Source organism: Manacus candei, unplaced genomic scaffold (assembly GCF_025592945.1).
Source record: "Manacus candei isolate 608988 ecotype Guabito, Panama unplaced genomic scaffold, ASM2559294v1 h1tg000148l, whole genome shotgun sequence".
NCBI classification, from domain to species: domain Eukaryota; kingdom Metazoa; phylum Chordata; class Aves; order Passeriformes; family Pipridae; genus Manacus; species Manacus candei.
This window is the reverse complement of record NW_026138196.1, coordinates 1,256,084-1,272,696: the sequence shown is the minus strand read 5'-3', so window position 1 is coordinate 1,272,696 and position 16,613 is coordinate 1,256,084. Positions and strand designations below refer to the sequence as shown.

Sequence of the window (16,613 nt, the reverse complement as noted above, 5' to 3'; positions counted from 1 at the left end):
CTCAGATCTTGGGTTTTCCAGGTCTTTTTTCCCGCTCTTTTGGTCCCAGGTTGAATCCCAACTTGGCTTTTCCTTGAGCGCCCTGAGGAGCTCTTCACCTGGCACTGGGAGAGGTGGGATCCCCATCCCTGGAGGGATTTACCTGGAAGTAGCACTTGGGGCCATGGATTGGACTCGATGATCTTAGAGGGCTTTTCCAACCTCAACAATTCCCGAACTCCATGATCTCTGGAAAACAGCTGATGGAGAGCTCTGCCTTTGATGGCTCTTTTACAGTCAGCTCTATGAAAATCAGCTACAAAAGCAACTTTTATTCCATTTATCCTTCGTTTTGGCTCTGGTTGACAGATGTTTTTCTGGGAGCTTTATTGGAGTTTATTTCCCCCCCACCATAAAGTGCAGCAGAAATTCTCAGCCACCAAACTGATTAGTAAGGGAAAAAAAAAAAAATCTTTATTTCAAATAAAAAGTGGGTAGGATTGGCAATGGGGGCTGCTTTTAAGGTCGTGAGGGGTTGTCCAGGATGGATTTGGGAATGCTGAGTCCTTGTCCATCTCCTCTGCTGAAAATAAATGATAAATCTCCATCCTGGCCGTGGGATCTTCCCACTGGAAACACTTTGTAGTGTTTAAACCCATCAGGATTCTTCCATGGCCAATCCCACCTGGATATCTCCACGGAAATCTCGTGGCTTTCCAGTTGTATCTTATTTCCTGGAGGCTGTAAATGGCATAATGAGGGTTCTTATTGCAGCTTCAATTTAATTGTAACATCTCCAACATCTTTATGTCGGAGATGGGGCTTATCAGGACGACCTGGAACGGTTTAATAGCCCAGGAATTTGTGGATAATTGTGCTGAGATCAATCCCAGGCTGGGGATTTTCTCTTTTTTTTACACTTTGTAGACAGAGGTGCGCCACAAAATATTAAAATTAGGACGTTTTGGGGGGGGTTGGGGGGAGGAAAGCAGCAGCTGAAGTGGGAATTTAGTGATGGGGCAGCAAGTTCTTGATTTCAACCTGAACTTCTGCAGAGATGAACCCAAAAAAAGAGCAGATTTTACCTTTGCTTCCTGTCTGGAATGTCCCTTTGGTCCCGTCTGTTCTCCGCTGTCGGGGCCGGACATGGTGCTCCAAATGTGCCTTCCCAGGGCTCAGGAGAGGGGCAGGACCATCTCCATCGACCTGCTGCCAGTGCTCTTCCTAAAGAACCCTTGGATCCCGTTGGAATCCTTCCCTGAGCCACCTGGAATCGCACATGTGGCGGAGATGAGACTCCTGGGGGTGTCCAGTGGACACCAACAGAGATCATCTGGGATTGGTCGTTCCCATTGGTGGCTTCCCCATGTAAAAGTGGCTCTGGGATGGGATGGATGGGATCGTGGGGGTCCCTGATGGAAGTGGAATTCCTCACCAAAGCAGTGCAGGGAATGGTTGAATTCCGCAGGCAGCAGGTTGAGGATTCCCCTGGATGGCCACATCCAAAGAGTTGCAGCCAATGGCTCGGTGTCCAAGTGGGACCAGGACCAAATCAGCCTATACTGAGACCAGGACTAATTAACATCTTCATTAATGACATATTAGTGTGGGGTTGGGTGCCCCCTCAACGAGCTGAGCGGTGCCGTGGATCCGCAGAATCATGGAATGACTTGGATTGGAAGGGACCTTAAAGCCTCTCTCATTCCAAACCCCTGCCATGGGCAGGGATCCCCTCCCAACCGCGGAAAACCGCGGGGGTTAAATTCCTCCGTGGTTATTCCGCAGCCTGGATGATGCTGGGGATGTGTTGTCCTCCAGGTTTTTAATGACAGGGTGGGAGCTGGCATTTTTTTGTCCCGAGGCTGTTTCCATCTGCACCCAATTATTGCAAAGCCATCGGGGGGGGAAAAAAAAAAGCCATTTCCTGGCTGTCACTTCGGAAAACGCTCCGGCACCTCCAGCCGCCGCTTCCCAACAGCCACTCAGGGGGACATTAAAAGAGCCTGACAGCCATCCAGGTGGTTAATCCTGCTGCTGGAAAAGCTCTGGTGAAGCTCTGTGGGATGCTCGAGAGGGGTTTAAAAAAATAGGAAATGCTGGAGTTGAGGCACTTGAGTTTTGGGGAATAACTTGTGGTTTCAGTGCTCCCAACTCCCCAGAAAGTCTGACTGGTGGGATTTGTGTCCACGGCAGTGGTTGGAGGGACTTGGGCACAGGTCCGTAGGTCCAAGGAGATGGGAAGACAGCCATCCAGGTGGTTAATCCTGCTGCTGGAAAAGCTCTGGTGAAGCTCCATGGGGTGCTCAAGAGGGGTTTAAAAAATATTAGGAAATGCTGGAGTTGAGGCGCTTGAGTTTTGGGGAATAAAGTTGCTCCCATCTCCCCAAAAAGTTTGGCTGGTGGGATTTGTGTCCACCACGGTGGATGGAGGGACTTGGACACAGGTGCAAGGGTCCAAGGAGATGGGAAGACCATCCAGGTGGTTAATCCTGCTGCTCGACTGGGGGGATACCTGGAATAGCTCCAGTGAAACTCTGTGGGATGCTTGAGAGGGGTTTAAAAAAATAGGAAATGCTGGAGTTGAGGCGCTTGAGTTTTGGGGAATAACTTGTGGTTTCAGTGCTCCCAACTCCCCAGAAAGCCTGGCTGGTGGGATTTGTGTCCATCATAGGTCCAAGGAGATGGGAAGACAACCATCCAGGTGGTTAATCCTGCTGCTCGACTGGGGGGATACCTGGAATAGCTCCAGTGAAGCTCTGTGGGATGCTCAAGAGGGGTTTAAAAAATATTAGGAAATACTGGAGTTGAGGCGCTTGAGTTTTGGGGAATAACTTGTGGTTTCAGTGCTCCCAACTCCCCAGAAAGCCTGGCTGGTGGGATTTGTGTCCACCACAGCGGATGGAGGGAGTTGGACACAGGTCCAAGGGTCCAAGGACATAGGAAGACACTCCAGCACTTCCGAGTTGGGAGGGACCTCCTGAGAATCATCAAAGCCCATCTCTTGTCCCTCCCCTGGGAAAGGAGCAGGGGGTGGGATAAGTTTGGAGACACCTGAGAAGTTCACCCTGAGCAAAGTGCTTGGGAATGCCAGGCTGGATGGGATCATCAGGTCAGCGGGTGTTGGGTGCTTGGCCCAGTGACCTGACCTGGCCTTCCTCCCGCCCTCCACCTCCTCCCGCTGAGCTTTTCCATGGAAAAACCTCGTTAACATCATTGCCGAGGCCTTTCCACCAGCTGCCACCTCCTCCTCCTCCTCCTTTGCCAGCTCTGTGCTAAAGAAGGCCGGGCCCTGCAAAGCCCCTCATCCCAATCCCGCTCTCCCGGGGCACGTCGGGATTCATTGGACCATTTAAGGCCAACGGCACCTTGGAATTCACCCGGAGCTTCCTTGGCAGCTGGGGAGGAGTCCTGGACATGGGAACTGCCAGCTGGGCACCATCCCAACGCTGGGCAGGCTGAGGCGGGAACCCCACAGCGGGATCATCAGCGGGATCGTCAGCGGGATCGTGGCACCTCCATCCCGCTGCTGGAAGGTTGGGGTGAAGTTTTGCCCCCGGCAGGTTTTTTTTCCCCGTCGGAATTTTTTTTCCTCCCCCTTTTTATGGCCCAACCTGTGGGCTGGCGGGGGTCCCGGGGGTGGGTTGGGGGGGTATAATTAGCCACCCCGACAGGTGGAAGGGATCAGATGGCTCCCAGCACCACCCCACAGCCCCAGCTTGGCCTCATCCCGGCGGAGAAGTGAAAATTCCCTGCGGCAAACCCGGCGCCTGGGCTTGGGAACGAACACGGGAGCAGGAGCGGGGGAGGCCGCTGTAAATAAACAGAAGGGGCTTTTCCAGCGGGAAAGGCGATCCCAAGCTCTGCCATCCCGGCTCCCCAAACAGCGGGGTGTGACCGGGGTGTTCCGGAAGGAGGGTTGGGAAAGGCGTGGAAAAGCCATTAGGAACCCGAGCCAGGAGCGCAGCCCCGGGATTAGTCACACACGGTTTGTTTGCTTTATTAAGTATCTTTTTGCCATGGAGCCAACAAACATGGGATTGACTCAGGAGCTCGGAGCACATCCCGATCCCAGCGCTGTCCCATCCCTTGGGGAAGAAACAGCCACGTTCCTTGGCTTTTCCCCAAAACCAACAGCATCCCTCAGCGTAGCATCCATGGGAGTTTGGGAGGCCAAGGCTCCTTTTTTTTCCCTGCTCTTCTCCTTTCCAAGCCCATTTAGGGCTGGAAAACCTCTATCCAGAAGTGGGTCTCACTTTTCAGGGATTTGTGGGGTTGTCCTGTGAAGAGACAGGATTTGGAGTTGATGGTCCTTGGGGGGGTGAGGGGGCCCTTTCCAACTCAGGATATTCTGTGATTCCAGGAACTGGGATGGTTGGACCAGGACCCGGCCCCAGGGGGTTTCCCATCCCCACAGTCTCGTGCTGTTATTTTTCCTCTTCCCTAATTTTGTTTCCTTTCTTTTTAAGGCGGTTTTCAGGTGGAGGGATTTGCTTTTCTCCTCATTAATATTTTGGGAGAAATTCCTCCATTTGAATTCCTGTCCTGTCACAGCCTTTTCCAAGCATTTGTCTTTGGTCCAGGATGTGTCCTGTCTGCGGGTGAGGTGGGAAAATGAGGAAAATGGAGACAGGAGCATCTGGAGAGCCAGGCTGGGAGAACTGGGAATGTTCACCTGGAGAAGGGAAGGATCCAGGGAGACCTGAGAGCCCCTTCCAGGGCCTAAAGGGATCCAGGAGAGCTAGAGAGGGACTTGGGACAAGGGATGGAGGGACAGCACAAAGGGAATGGCTTCCCACTGCCAGAGGGTTAGGTGGGATATTGGGAAGGAATTCTTGGCTGGGAGGGTGGTGAGGGGCTGGAATGGAATTCCCAGAGAAGCTGTGGCTGTCCCATCCCTGGGGCCAGGTTGGAGCAACGTGGAACAACGTGGGATGGTGGGAAGTGTCTCTGCCCATGGCAGGGGGTTGGACTGGGTGATCTTTCCACTCCCTTCCCACCCAATCCATTTCATGATTCCATGTTTCTCTGAAACCTGTGATTTTGGAGTAACGGCAGAGCCACAGCTCGACTTTCAAGTTGTCCCTTGGCTTCTGACAGAGGTGGAAAGTCACGGGAATGGGGGTTTTATATGAATTTTTAGTGGAAAAGCAGCACCATCCTCCCCCCCCGAGCCACGGTATCCGTGTGTCCATCTGCATCCCAGCCCTCCTGCTGCTCAGCACCATCCCAACCTCCGGCAGACGAGCTCCTCGCTCCGGTGCCGGATCCCCGGGAGGCAGAGCTGCCAAACCCTTCTGCCTTTTCATGGAGAGCTCTCCCAGGGCTCAGCGGGGATCCCGTTCATCCCAAAGGTCAGCACGGGAAGCCGCTCCCGCGTCCCCGGAGTCACGTTCCATGAAAAGGGCAGGAGCTCCCCCCCTTCAGAATGACCCTGAAACCCTCCTGGTGTTTCCTTTCCCGGTGGATTCATCCCGTTTTCCCCCCGCCAGATCCGTGCAAAATTTGAGAGAGGAGGTTTTCCGGGTGGGCATCTGAGTTTGGAAGGAGCCACGTGGTTGGAGAAACATGCTTTTCTTGTGGAGAGGGTCCCCGAGGGAATGTTGGTGTTGGGAATCCTCAGCTGGGCCGGATGGGGTGGATTGAGTCCCACCATGGATGTGGTGCTTCCTGTGAAAGCCAGGCTGGGTGGGATGGAGCATCCTGGCTGGGAGTGGGACTAACAGGGCTCCAAGACCTGCTCCCACCCTGCATCCCTTGGGATTCACTAGGATGGGCTCTCTGGATTGCTGGATTTTGGGAATAGTCGGAGATCAGAGAGAGGTTGTTCCTTCTTCTTCCCCCCGCCAACATTCCCGGTCGCCCTGAGGGAAATCCCACCTGAAGGCATCTCCTCTTCCCTGCCTGCATCTCTTCCCTGCCTTTCCCACTGCCAAATAGTGCCCTTTCCCAGCAGGAAGCCTTGTGGGGAAGCTCTGGAGCGCTGAGGGTCTGGAAGTGCCAGAAGCACTTTTAGGGATGAACATCTTGATGCCATCGTTTTTCCAGCCCCATTCCATGGCCACACTAAGCTTCCTGGGATGGGAGAGCATCAACCAAACTCATTTCCAATCCCTGGGCAGAGCAGGTTGAGCTCCAGCCTTCAACCACCTTCCTCAGGGCCGGGCAGCGATCCCAAAATAAGTCCTAAAAGGACTTTATTCCTGCTTTTCCCTGCTCCTTCCCAAGCCCTGAGAATGTCTGGGACAACTGTGTCCTCTCCAAAACCAGCTTCTCCAGCCCAATTAACCTCTCTGGGGACTTCCTAGCATGGCCACCTTGGGGGTAAATCATTGCCATCAAGGCTTTGGTGGCAAACTCACCACATCCATAAAATCGCTTGGATCCGTTAAATCACTTGGAAAACCGTGGGTGGGCGTGGAACATCCCGGAGGAGAATGTTATTTATAGGAGTGTTTTGCCGTGGGGTAGGATTTGGATCCGGAGAAGAGAACACCAACACATCCTCCCCTCCCTTTAGCGAGGTGTCGGTGGCACCCGCGGGAGCCCTTCCCGTGTTCCCAGGGGGTTTTTCCCGCTATTCCCGACGCCGCTCTCTCCTTCCCCGGCAGTGCAAGAAGAAGCACACGCTGGTTTGTCCTGACTTTGCCCGGAAGGGCGTCTGTCCCAAGGGTGGCCGCTGCAAACTCCTGCACCCCCAGAAGAGGCGGCACCCCAAGGAGGTGGGAGGAGACGGAGACCACACTGACCCCCCTTCCAAGTGGAGATGGGTCAAGGAGGAGCCGGACAGGTAGGAAAAAGCGGGATGAACTCGTTTTTGCCGGATTAAATGGTTTCCTTCCCGACCCGCTCCGGATCTTTCTTCTTCCGGGTCTTGTGTCCTGGTTTATTTTAAGGTTTTTATTTTATTTATCCTCCTGATGGAGGAAGGGTTGGGTGGTGTCTGTGTTGGAGGGAGCTGATGGAGAGGGAAGAGAGGATTCGCCCTTGGGAATGCACCATCCAGGGCTCCGGAAGCTCCAGGTATCTCCGAGGCTTTTGTGGACCTGGGAGACGGAGGAACCCTGGTGGGGATTCCACTGCTGGAAGTGGGTCCAGCCTATCCATAGCTCTGGGGGAAAACTGGAAACCACCATCCCTCTTCCTTAAATCCATGTGGAGAGCAGAGCTGAGCCCTCGGCACAGCATGGAGGGGTTGGATTCACCGCCGGGCGGGCACGGAGGTACCAGAGGCTTTGGAAAACAGTTGGATGCTGGGTTGGGTCCTTGGAAGCTCTCTGAGCTCTTCCTGGTGTTTTTGGGTGCTGGGCTGGACCCCCAGGCAGATGATGGACATGTTGATCCTCATCCTCACAAGGAGACGGATTTCCTTGGCCTCGGCACATCCTCCCCTTCCTTTCCCTCACCCCCCAGCCCTTCCTGCAGGACATTCCTAATGGAACTCAAGCAGTTCCTGCATCCCAATGGAATTCAATTTAAAGCCAAAGAGGGGATTTGGCTTTAAAAACCGAAGTCTCAAAGTCCTGCTTCGAGTGGGAGGAGAAAACCCGGAGCCAGGCGCTCGGCTCCTCCGCGGCTCTTCCCAGCGGGAGGTGGGAGTGAAGGTGGGATGGAAACACAGGGATCTGGGAGCTGTGCCAGCCTGGTCCAGGCTCCTTCCCGGGCCTGGGCCTCATCCTGGCCCTGCCTTGTAAGGTAGCAGAGGGGGGACGAGCGCTCAGCAGGTTCTCCCAACTTATCCCTGGTGACAGAAGAGCCTTGGAATGACACCCAGCTCACGTTCCCGGTGTGAACGAGGTGTAAAATAGCTCCCTGCTCTTTTTAGGGAAGGAGGGATGAGCACAGGGCTGGATGGCTGGGAGGCTCCTGGCATCCTCCTGTGGGGATGGGAGCACGCCCTGGCTTGGAAGCTGCTCCAGAGGGGTTTATTTTTCCCTTTATTGGCACCGTGGTGGGAGATGGGAAACAAACCGGAGTGTCAGGTTTGCCTGGAAGAGAGAGGTGGGGTTGGGAATGAGCCAAACCCAGCGGGACATCTCCGAGCCATCCCTGCTCCCCTTCCCTCTGCTCACTCCCAAACAGGAGCCTCCATGAGAATCTGAGGAGCTGGAAAACTGGCAGGGAAGCGCAGGACAGGGAATCCAGCTGGGGAGGGAGGAGCTGTGGCTGAATCCCTGTTGGTTCCAGGGATACGGAGCGGCCTGGGATGGAGCCCTGGGAGCCCTGGGCCACGTGGTGCCATTCCCAAAGTTGCCAAGTGGGATTGGTTTGCTTTTCCTTAATATTTGTCCCCTCTGCCTCCTGCAGGAATGATCCAACTCAGCTCCACGATGATGGGGAAATTCCTGGACCTTCCAGTGCGGAGCAGGAGGGGAAGTTTGGGAAAGAGGAGGACGCCAAGCCAACGAGCTGCCTGCAGAAGCTTCCATCCTTCATCTCCCTCCGATCCCCAGAATATCCCGGATTCCGGGGGTGCAAAGTGGAGAAGGATGAGGATGAGCCGGAGGAGAAGCCAGGTAGGAATCACATCCTCTGTTTTTCCTCCCGTGTGCTCCGAACTGCTCCCGTTTTCCAAGCAGGAGGGTTATTCCCTGCTGCTCTCCGTGAGTTTTGATGGGATTGATGTTCCTTGGGAGGCTCCAAACTCCCAGTTCACACTGGGAGCCCAAACTGGGTCTCCCATCTGGGCACAAATCCTTGTGTTCGCTCCCGAAACCACGTGGGAGGATTTTATCCCATGTTTTATCGTCAGCTCCTTCCTTTGGGAAGCACCACTGGACCAACAGAAGGACCTTTGGACCATCCATCCCATGTGTTTCCCAGCGGGAAGTAGCTTGGAAGCTTGCAAATCCAAACATCCCAGTGGGAAATGGGATGGGGTGTTTGACAGGCTACGAGTTGGAGGGAAGAGCTGCTTTAATCTGGGATTATCCACTTCGGAAATGGGTAGAAAGTTTGGGAAAATGCAGTTTTAGGATGAGCAGAACTCCTTGGGAATTCTGACACGTGCCTTTTTATCTCGGGAAAAGTTCAGGGAAATGTTTCAGTTTGAAACTGAGGGGGGGAAAAGAGTGGGAAAACTCTTGGAGCCATGAGGAGAAACGTCTTTGTTTCTTTCCAAAGAGGCTCCCGGCGGAGTTTTGCTGCATTTCTGCTTCTCCAGCGTTTTCCTTGGTTCTTAATTCTGGAAAATCCAGTAGGGAATGGGACTTTGGGCTGCTCCAGGGCTGTTTCTCCAGGAGCAGAGGTGATGGAGATGGCAAGGCAGGGAATGTGCCTGCTCCTTCCCAGTGCTGGCCGGGAGGTTTTTAGTGGGATGTTGCTCCTCACTTCCCTTTTCCTCTTCCATCCTTCTCCAGAGGGATGTGCAGCCTCTGGATCTCACAACAGGCTCGCAAATCACAGGATTTTGTGGCAGGAATGGTGGAATTCCCACCCCCAGCTCAGCCAGCACAGGATGTGGCTCAGTAGGACCCCTTCCCATCCTCAATCCCTGCTTCCCGTGTAGCTGGAGTGGGATCCCATTGGGAGGAGGGATGAATCCAGCACCAAATCCAGGCTGGAGCGGGCACCAAGAATCTTCAATCACTTCGAGCCAGGGAGGGCTGAGATGCCTGAACGCTGTCGGAAAGAGAATTCCCAGGATTAACAACATATTCCCGAAGTCACAGGAGTGCACTTTGGACTGCAGCGTGGTGGGAACAGAGAGGGATAATTCTGGCTGGGAAAGCTCCTCTCACCTTCCCTTTCCAGGGATTTCTCTCCTGCTCCTTCCCTCTCCTTGGCCCTGGTTCAACTCCCTTTTGATCCCAGCGGCAGGGCCAGGGAATTGTTCCCAGAGTGGGGTTTTTATCTCCAGGATGAAGTTGGAGCAATTAATCCATGGATAAGAAGGCTGTTGAAAGTTAGATTGGCCGGGGAAGGCCCTGGATTACACTTGGCAGCCTGGAAGAACTTGGCAGTGAGGGTGTCCTTTTCCTCTTTATCCGGCGTGTCCGTGCAGGGAAGGATGATTTCCAGGCTTTTTGGGTGTGGGGAGGAGGAGCCGGTTCATTTGGGAATGCTGAGAGGAACTCCGCAGAGGTGAGGTCAGGGCATGCATTCCCTCCGTGCTCCTTTGCCAGGGGGATCACGTGGCATCAGGAAAACAGATACTGGAGGATCCATAGGGAAGGAAAACCGGGCAGGAATCACGGATGGCTGTAAAATCATCCGACGAGGAAGCAACTTCCCCGCCAAAGGAATGCGGCGAGTCTGGACACGGGAATGTTGTCCCGTGGGCTTGCCCATACTTGGGTCTCATCCTAACCCTCATCCAAGGGGTTTGGGGGCACGGGAGAATCCAGGGATTCCCAAAACCCGACGGGAGAAGAGGAATCCCAAAAGGAGGCGGGATGAGGCCGTTGGTGCTACTGAAGGACTGGTGGCCACTTCATCTGGGCTTGGTGATCCTGGTGGATCCCTCCCAGCTCAGAATATCCTGGGATTCCGGGATTCTGAGCTGTGTCAATGGTCAGGATGAGTCCTTGTGTAACCGGCATCAGGATTTTGGGGGTGATAATGGTGGGTTTGTGCTTGTGGAGCCTGGAGTCGACACACAAATTGTCGGGATCATAAATAAGGAGAGGGACAGGTTGTTATTATGGAATGAGCTGAATTCCCTGGTTAAACCTTCAGAATTCTAGGAAAGTGCCCTTTTAATCCTGGAACAGGATAAAACATTGGCTCCGTGCGCGGCAGGAACAGGGAGGGGGCTTGGAAGTGACCTTTAAGGACCGGCGTGGGCAACAGCATCAGCTTGGGGGGGTCTCAGTGGGGGCCTGGGCTTGGGATACAGGGAAAGGGGATGGAAAATAGGGATGGGAATGCACGGAGCGGAATCCGCCATCGTCCTCCCACACTGCAAGAGAAGCCTGGGAATTTGGGGTGGGAGGAGTAATTTGTGGTTGAGGTGACCGGGCAAAGGTTGGACTTGATGGTCTTGGAGGGTCGGGTCTTTTCCAGCCGAAATGATTCTGGGATTTGAGGGCGCTGGAGCTTTCCAAGCACCCCCTGTGGAACGGGGAGGGCAAACCCCTTCCAGACCAGGAACAACCCCATGTCATCCAGCCAGGATAACCGGCAGGAAAACTGTCTCCCTTTCCCCTCCCACGGCCGTTCCCAGGTAACGGCCTTTTCCATATTTCACCTCCCAGTTAAATCCCCTGTGCCGGAACCTCACCGGCCCCCTCATCCCGACTCAACCCATTCCAAACCCAGCGCTAATTTAATTAGGAAGCCCCCATTTTAGTTAATTTGTTCGAGAAGAGATCGCCGCGAAACTCCCGGCGAGAACAGATGTTCCTCCTCTCCCCCAACGAACATTCCGGGCCGCGTAAATGGCTCCGCTCAGCCTTGTTTAGGAGAGAAAAGAGGATTTTATGGCTTCAAACGACCCTTTCTGTAAACATTTTACAGCTTCTCCGCGCGTCGGAGCAGCGATAAAACCCCGAGCAGCTCGGGCGGGGGCAAATTTGCCGCCAGACGGCCGCCGTTTGATTGTCGTATTTCACGGTCGTAACGTTAATGGAAGATGCTGCTCCAAGTCTTTTTTTAACGGCCCCGCCGAGCTCCGGCTTCCCGGGAATTCGGGGGAGGTGAGGAGGCCGCTCCCGGGTTTGTTTACGGCTTCGGCTTCCGGGAGAATCGCTTTGGAAGTGTGGGTTTGCTCCTTCTTTGTTGTGGGCACCCCCCCATTTGTGGTGGATCTTGGTCTGACCATTCCCAGCTCCTGGAGTCAGGAATAGCCTGAGTTAGGGATGCAGGAGGTTCATCCAAGTCCAACTTCTCATGGGTTTGGCTTCTGGAGGAATCACTTTGGAAATGTGGGTTTTCTCCTCCTTTTTTCCAACCCCACTGGGGGCAACTCGGTGGTGGGTCATGATCCATCAGGAATCATGGAATCATGGAATATCCTGAGTTAGGGACCCACAAGGACCATCCAAGTCCAACTCCTTATGGGTTTGGCTTCTGGAGGAATCACATTGGAAGTGGAGGTTTTCTTCTCCTTTTGCCCTGACCCCAGTGGGGGAAACACAGTGGTGGTGAGTCATGATCTGACCATTCCCAGATCCTGAAGTCAGGAATAGCCTGAGTTAGGGATGCACAAGGTTCATCCAAGTCCAATTCCTTATGGGTTTGGCTTCTGGAGGAATCACTTTGGAAATGTGGGTTTTCTCCTTTTTTCCAACCCCACTGGGGGCAACTCATTGGTGGTGGGTCATGATCCAACCATCCCCAGCTCCTGAAGTCATGGAATATCCTGAGTTGGGAACCCACAAGGTTCATCCAAGTCCAACTCCTTATGGCTTTGGCTTCTGGAAATGCAGATTTGCTCCTCCTTTCTGCTGACCCCCTGCCCCCTTTTTGGTGGGTCTTGGTCCGACCATCCCCAGCTCTTGGAGTCAGGAATAGCCTGAGTTAGGGATGCACAAGGTTCATCCAAGTCCAACTTCTTATGGGTTTGGCTTCTGGAGGAATCACTTTGGAAGTGGGGGTTTTCTCCTCCTTTCACCCTGACCCCAATGGGGGGAACACATTTTTCCTGGAATCCTGGAATGGTTTGGGTCGGAAGGGCCCTTAAGAGGCACCTTCCACTAGGCCTGGTTTGTTGGGGTGTTTAAGCTCAGTTTTAAGGTCTCACCCACCTGTGGCAGAGGGTTTGGAGACCCTCTGGTATTTTAGGCTTGGCTCCAGGATTTTTGCCTCTTGGCATCCCTGTGATCCCACCCGGAGTTCTTTGATGACCTAAAAGCTGGAAGGGCCCTCCAAGGTGGTGGAATTCCATCTTCTCCAGGATAAGCTGCAGCTTACCGGGAAAGGATGTCAATCCATGATCCCTGGAGCTCACAGCTGGTTGTCCAGGTGCTTTTTCCCTCCTAAAAGATGGAATTAAGGAGAAGAGACACGGAAAGGGTGTCCCAGGATGGGTGGAAGCCTGGCAGGAGATTGGCACTGCCGGGAATGGTGGGATGTCTTCTCCACCACATCCCCACTTCTGAGCATCCATGGGAGCATTTTTCCTTCTGGATAAAGCTCCTCATGGCATCCCAGCCTTGGTGTTCCCGGCATCCCAATCTTGGTGTTCCCTTCCCTTGAGGGACAGAAGGTCTGGGTGGAGCAGCAGCAGGATCGTCTCCACATGGATTTGGTTTGGGATGGAGCCAAGGAGATCCAACACCCCCCCCAGCTGCTTTTTCCATATGAAAAGCTGGAAAATCCTGGAGCGCTGCCCTTTCCAAGGCCTCTCAATTTTTGGGCTCCCCAAAGTGGCCTGGAAGGGAGGGGGTTAAGGGATATTTTGCCTTTGGGAATGAGGGGGGGGGGGGGGAAAGTGTTTTTGGGGGAATTTCCCCTCATGGCATTAAACCTGGAGCCAGGGGAACCTGGGATGCAACCCTGGGGAAGGTGGAGAATACATTCCTGGAGGAAGGTGCAGGAGAGGGGATGAAACCCCTTGGTGGCATCGGGAGAACGACGGAGCCCGAACATCCCATCGGGAAATCGGGAAGGGAAACCCACAAAAATTCCAAAGCTTTTTATAACGGGATGGTGGAGCTTGGAAAAGCCACGTCCTGTTCCTTTGGGGCTTTGGGGCATCTCCAGCTGCTTCCCACTTTCCCACCCCATGGAGAAACCCACAGGAATTGAGCAGGGAGAGGATTTGGGGCCCGGATTTTCCCCTTCACCTGAAGGAGATTCCCTGCCTTGAGATCCCTTTAAACCCCTCTTGTACAGCAGCTGGAGGAAACAAATTGGGTTTTCCCTTCCCTGTGGGATGCAGCTGGAGCCTCTCGGCTCCGAAAAGCAGGTTTTGATTGAAAAATCTAATGGGGCCACCTGAAGTGTGATTTACTGCCCCGTCCGCCCCTCAGACTGGATAATACATTCCGATTAGATTTCCTTCCTTTTCCCTCCTTTCCCCCGGAGAAGAGTGGCAAGTCCCCTCCGTCTGCTTGACACCTCCTTAGGCTCAGGCAAAATAAATGTTGATTTCCATCAGGGAAAAGGGGAGGAGGGTGGAGAAAAAAAAGTACTGGAAGTCTGAAATTCTCTGGCCAAAAAGCCGTCTGGGTTTCCGACGGAAAACTCGCGCTCCTCTTCCTTCCGAAGCGGTTCAATCGTGGTAATGGGATAACAAAAAAAAAGAAAATAATAAAAAAGGGGGTTTCTCTTTTGCTACTTGATATAAATGATGCACCTGGTTCCCAGGAGATGGATGGAGCCTCTTCCCAAAGGCAGGGAAAAGCGGGAGAAGGGGGGGAGAGAGGCCCAAGATTGATCACACCATTTGCAGGATCTCCCAAGCACAAAAGCGGAAAATGTCTTTTCCTTCGCCGGGGTTGGAAAAGCGACACCCCCCCACTCACCGCTTGCTCCAGGTTTCCCGCCCCTTGGATGCAGTTTTCGCCCATCCAGCTGCTCCGGCTTTTCCAGGAGTAGTGTCTCCCTCTATCCCACAACCACTTTAGTCCTTTCACACGACCTCTTTTGGGTTTGTTCCCTTATTCCTGCCTCAGTGTTTTGAGGGATGTGTTTGGGATGGAGCGCGTATGCTCCGACAGCGTCCGGGCTCCGTGCCGGAGTCGGGAAGTTAATTATGGTCAATTTAAAAATCCCCAAAAAAAACCCCCAGGAATCCATATTTCTACTTCTCTAAACACATTTAATTTGAGGGACTTTGTGGAGATCAGATAAGGAAGTTTCTCTGGCTCATCCAAAGGGAATTGAGCCCTTCCCACCGTTCCCGCTGAACCAGGACCACAGTTACTGGTGGGGCAGGAACATGGACATCCTGATTTTGGCCCCTTGGGACGACCACCAGCAGCTCTGGACTCTAATTCCAGCAATCAGAATGGGAAATATTAATTAATGAAGTTTTTTCCAGCTCATTCAAAGGGAATTGAGCCCTTCCCACCATTCCCACTGAACTGATGTTGCAGTTACTGCTGGGATGACATGGAGATGCTGGTTTTGACCCCTTGAGGTCCAGCAGCTCTGGACTTTAATTCCAGCAATCAGGGTGGGAGATATTAGTTAATGAAGTTATTAATTAATGAAGATCTTCACTAAGGAAGTTTTTTCTGGCTCATCCAAAGGGAATTGAGCCATTCCCACCATTCCCACTGAACCTGGGCCACAGTTGCTGGTGGGGCAGGAACATGGAGATGCTGGTTTTGACCCCTTGAGGTGACAACCAGCAGCTCTGAACCCTAATTCCAGCAATCAGAAAGGGAATTGAGCCCTTCTTGCCATTCCCACTGAACCAGGTTACCAATGGAGCAGGACCACGGACACCCTGATTTTGACCCCTCGAGGTGACGACCAGCAGCTCTGCTGGACCTTAATTCCAGCGACCGGAGCGGGATTTGGAAATCCCAGTCTGGAAAAAACCCACCTGCTTGGGGTCAGCTGGAAAAGGAGGAGGGGGTCACCGTTCCCGGGATCCGGATTCCGCTCCGTCACCGGTGACTAATCCCCAGATGCGCCGCGGCCGCCCCTGATGTATGGATGTTGTGTGAAGGGTGGGAAGGCACTCAATGAGCCCTCCTTGTTTTCCATAAATTAGCTCCGGAGCGATGTGTCACTGCCGGCGCCGCTCCCGCTCAGAGCCGGTTAGTTCATCCAGGTTGAAAAGCCAAGGAAAACTCTTGGAGATTCCCTTCGTTGAGTGTTGCTTGGGGTCCTTCCCCCACTGCTGCCTCCCCTGCCCCCCCAAATCCTTCCTTTCTGGGCTTCTCTGAGGTCCCCATGGTCCCACCTCCAACGTTGGGAATCGGGCTGTGGAATTTTGTGGGAACACTCCCAAGTTGTGTGTGCTGCTCCCCCAGAACACCTGGAGGAGGTTTGGGCTGGATTCCCTCTGTCTTCTCCATGACCTTTCCCACCTCCTCTAATCCCAGGTGTGGGGGGGAATTTTCCCACTAAACCTCCAACAAGCTGCGGGCCCGTTTTTTTTTCTGGGAAACCTCCTGTTTTTCCAATCTGTCCATCCGTCCCGGGGGGCCATCGCTCTCCTTCCCACCCTTCCCTTCCCCCACAGAACCACCTTTCCAAACCCTTTGGAGAAGGGAAAACGGGAGAACCTGCACCAAGGTTGGGTTGAAACGGGGGAAGGACTTCCCACCTCAATCCATGGGATGTTCCTGGGCTTGTCCTCCAAGGAGGTCACTTCCCAGGGGCTTTCCATGAGCATCCAGGCCCTTCTTTGGAGGAAGCAGAAGCCATCACCTGGAGCATCCCAGGGGAGTGCTGGGAATTCCTGGGGGATGGAGCTTCCCAGTGCTCTGCTCCTTCCAGCTCCATCTCAGCCTCAAAGCAGATCCTGGTGTTCACCTTGTGCTCCAGGGGGAAGGTTTGGATCCTTTTTAATTCTCTTTTTCGCCCGTAACTTGGGAATTTTTGCAGCAGATTGATGGGAAGGGACCTCCAAGTGCCCTGAGGATGCTCAGGGATTTGGGGAATGAGCCATCCTGAATGTGGCCAAGGATGTGGAGCAGAAGAGGAGCTCAGGACGCTCCCACTCCTTCATTCCAAGGGATTTCCAGGTTGACCTGAGCCAACCTCCAGGACTTTCTCCTCTTTTCTCCCTTTCCCCT

The 16,613-nt window shown here is 53.6% G+C and overlaps 1 protein-coding gene across 3 annotated transcripts in view; it reads left to right on the top strand.

Annotated features, from left to right (window-relative positions):
• ZC3H3 (zinc finger CCCH-type containing 3) overlaps positions 1-16,613 on the top strand; it is a 122,695-nt gene that overhangs the window by 104,633 nt on the left and 1,449 nt on the right. The window contains exons 10-12 of one of the 3 annotated variants that reach the window (XM_051771945.1): positions 6,588-6,766; positions 8,284-8,492; positions 15,285-16,611. In XM_051771945.1, coding sequence (XP_051627905.1) covers positions 6,588-6,766; positions 8,284-8,492; positions 15,285-15,490 — 594 coding nt within the window. In that variant the 3' untranslated portion in view covers positions 15,491-16,611. Of the gene's footprint in view, positions 1-6,587; positions 6,767-8,283; positions 8,493-15,284; positions 16,612-16,613 lie in introns of those variants that run through there. The other 2 variants (XM_051771946.1, XM_051771947.1) reach the window with 2 other exon arrangements.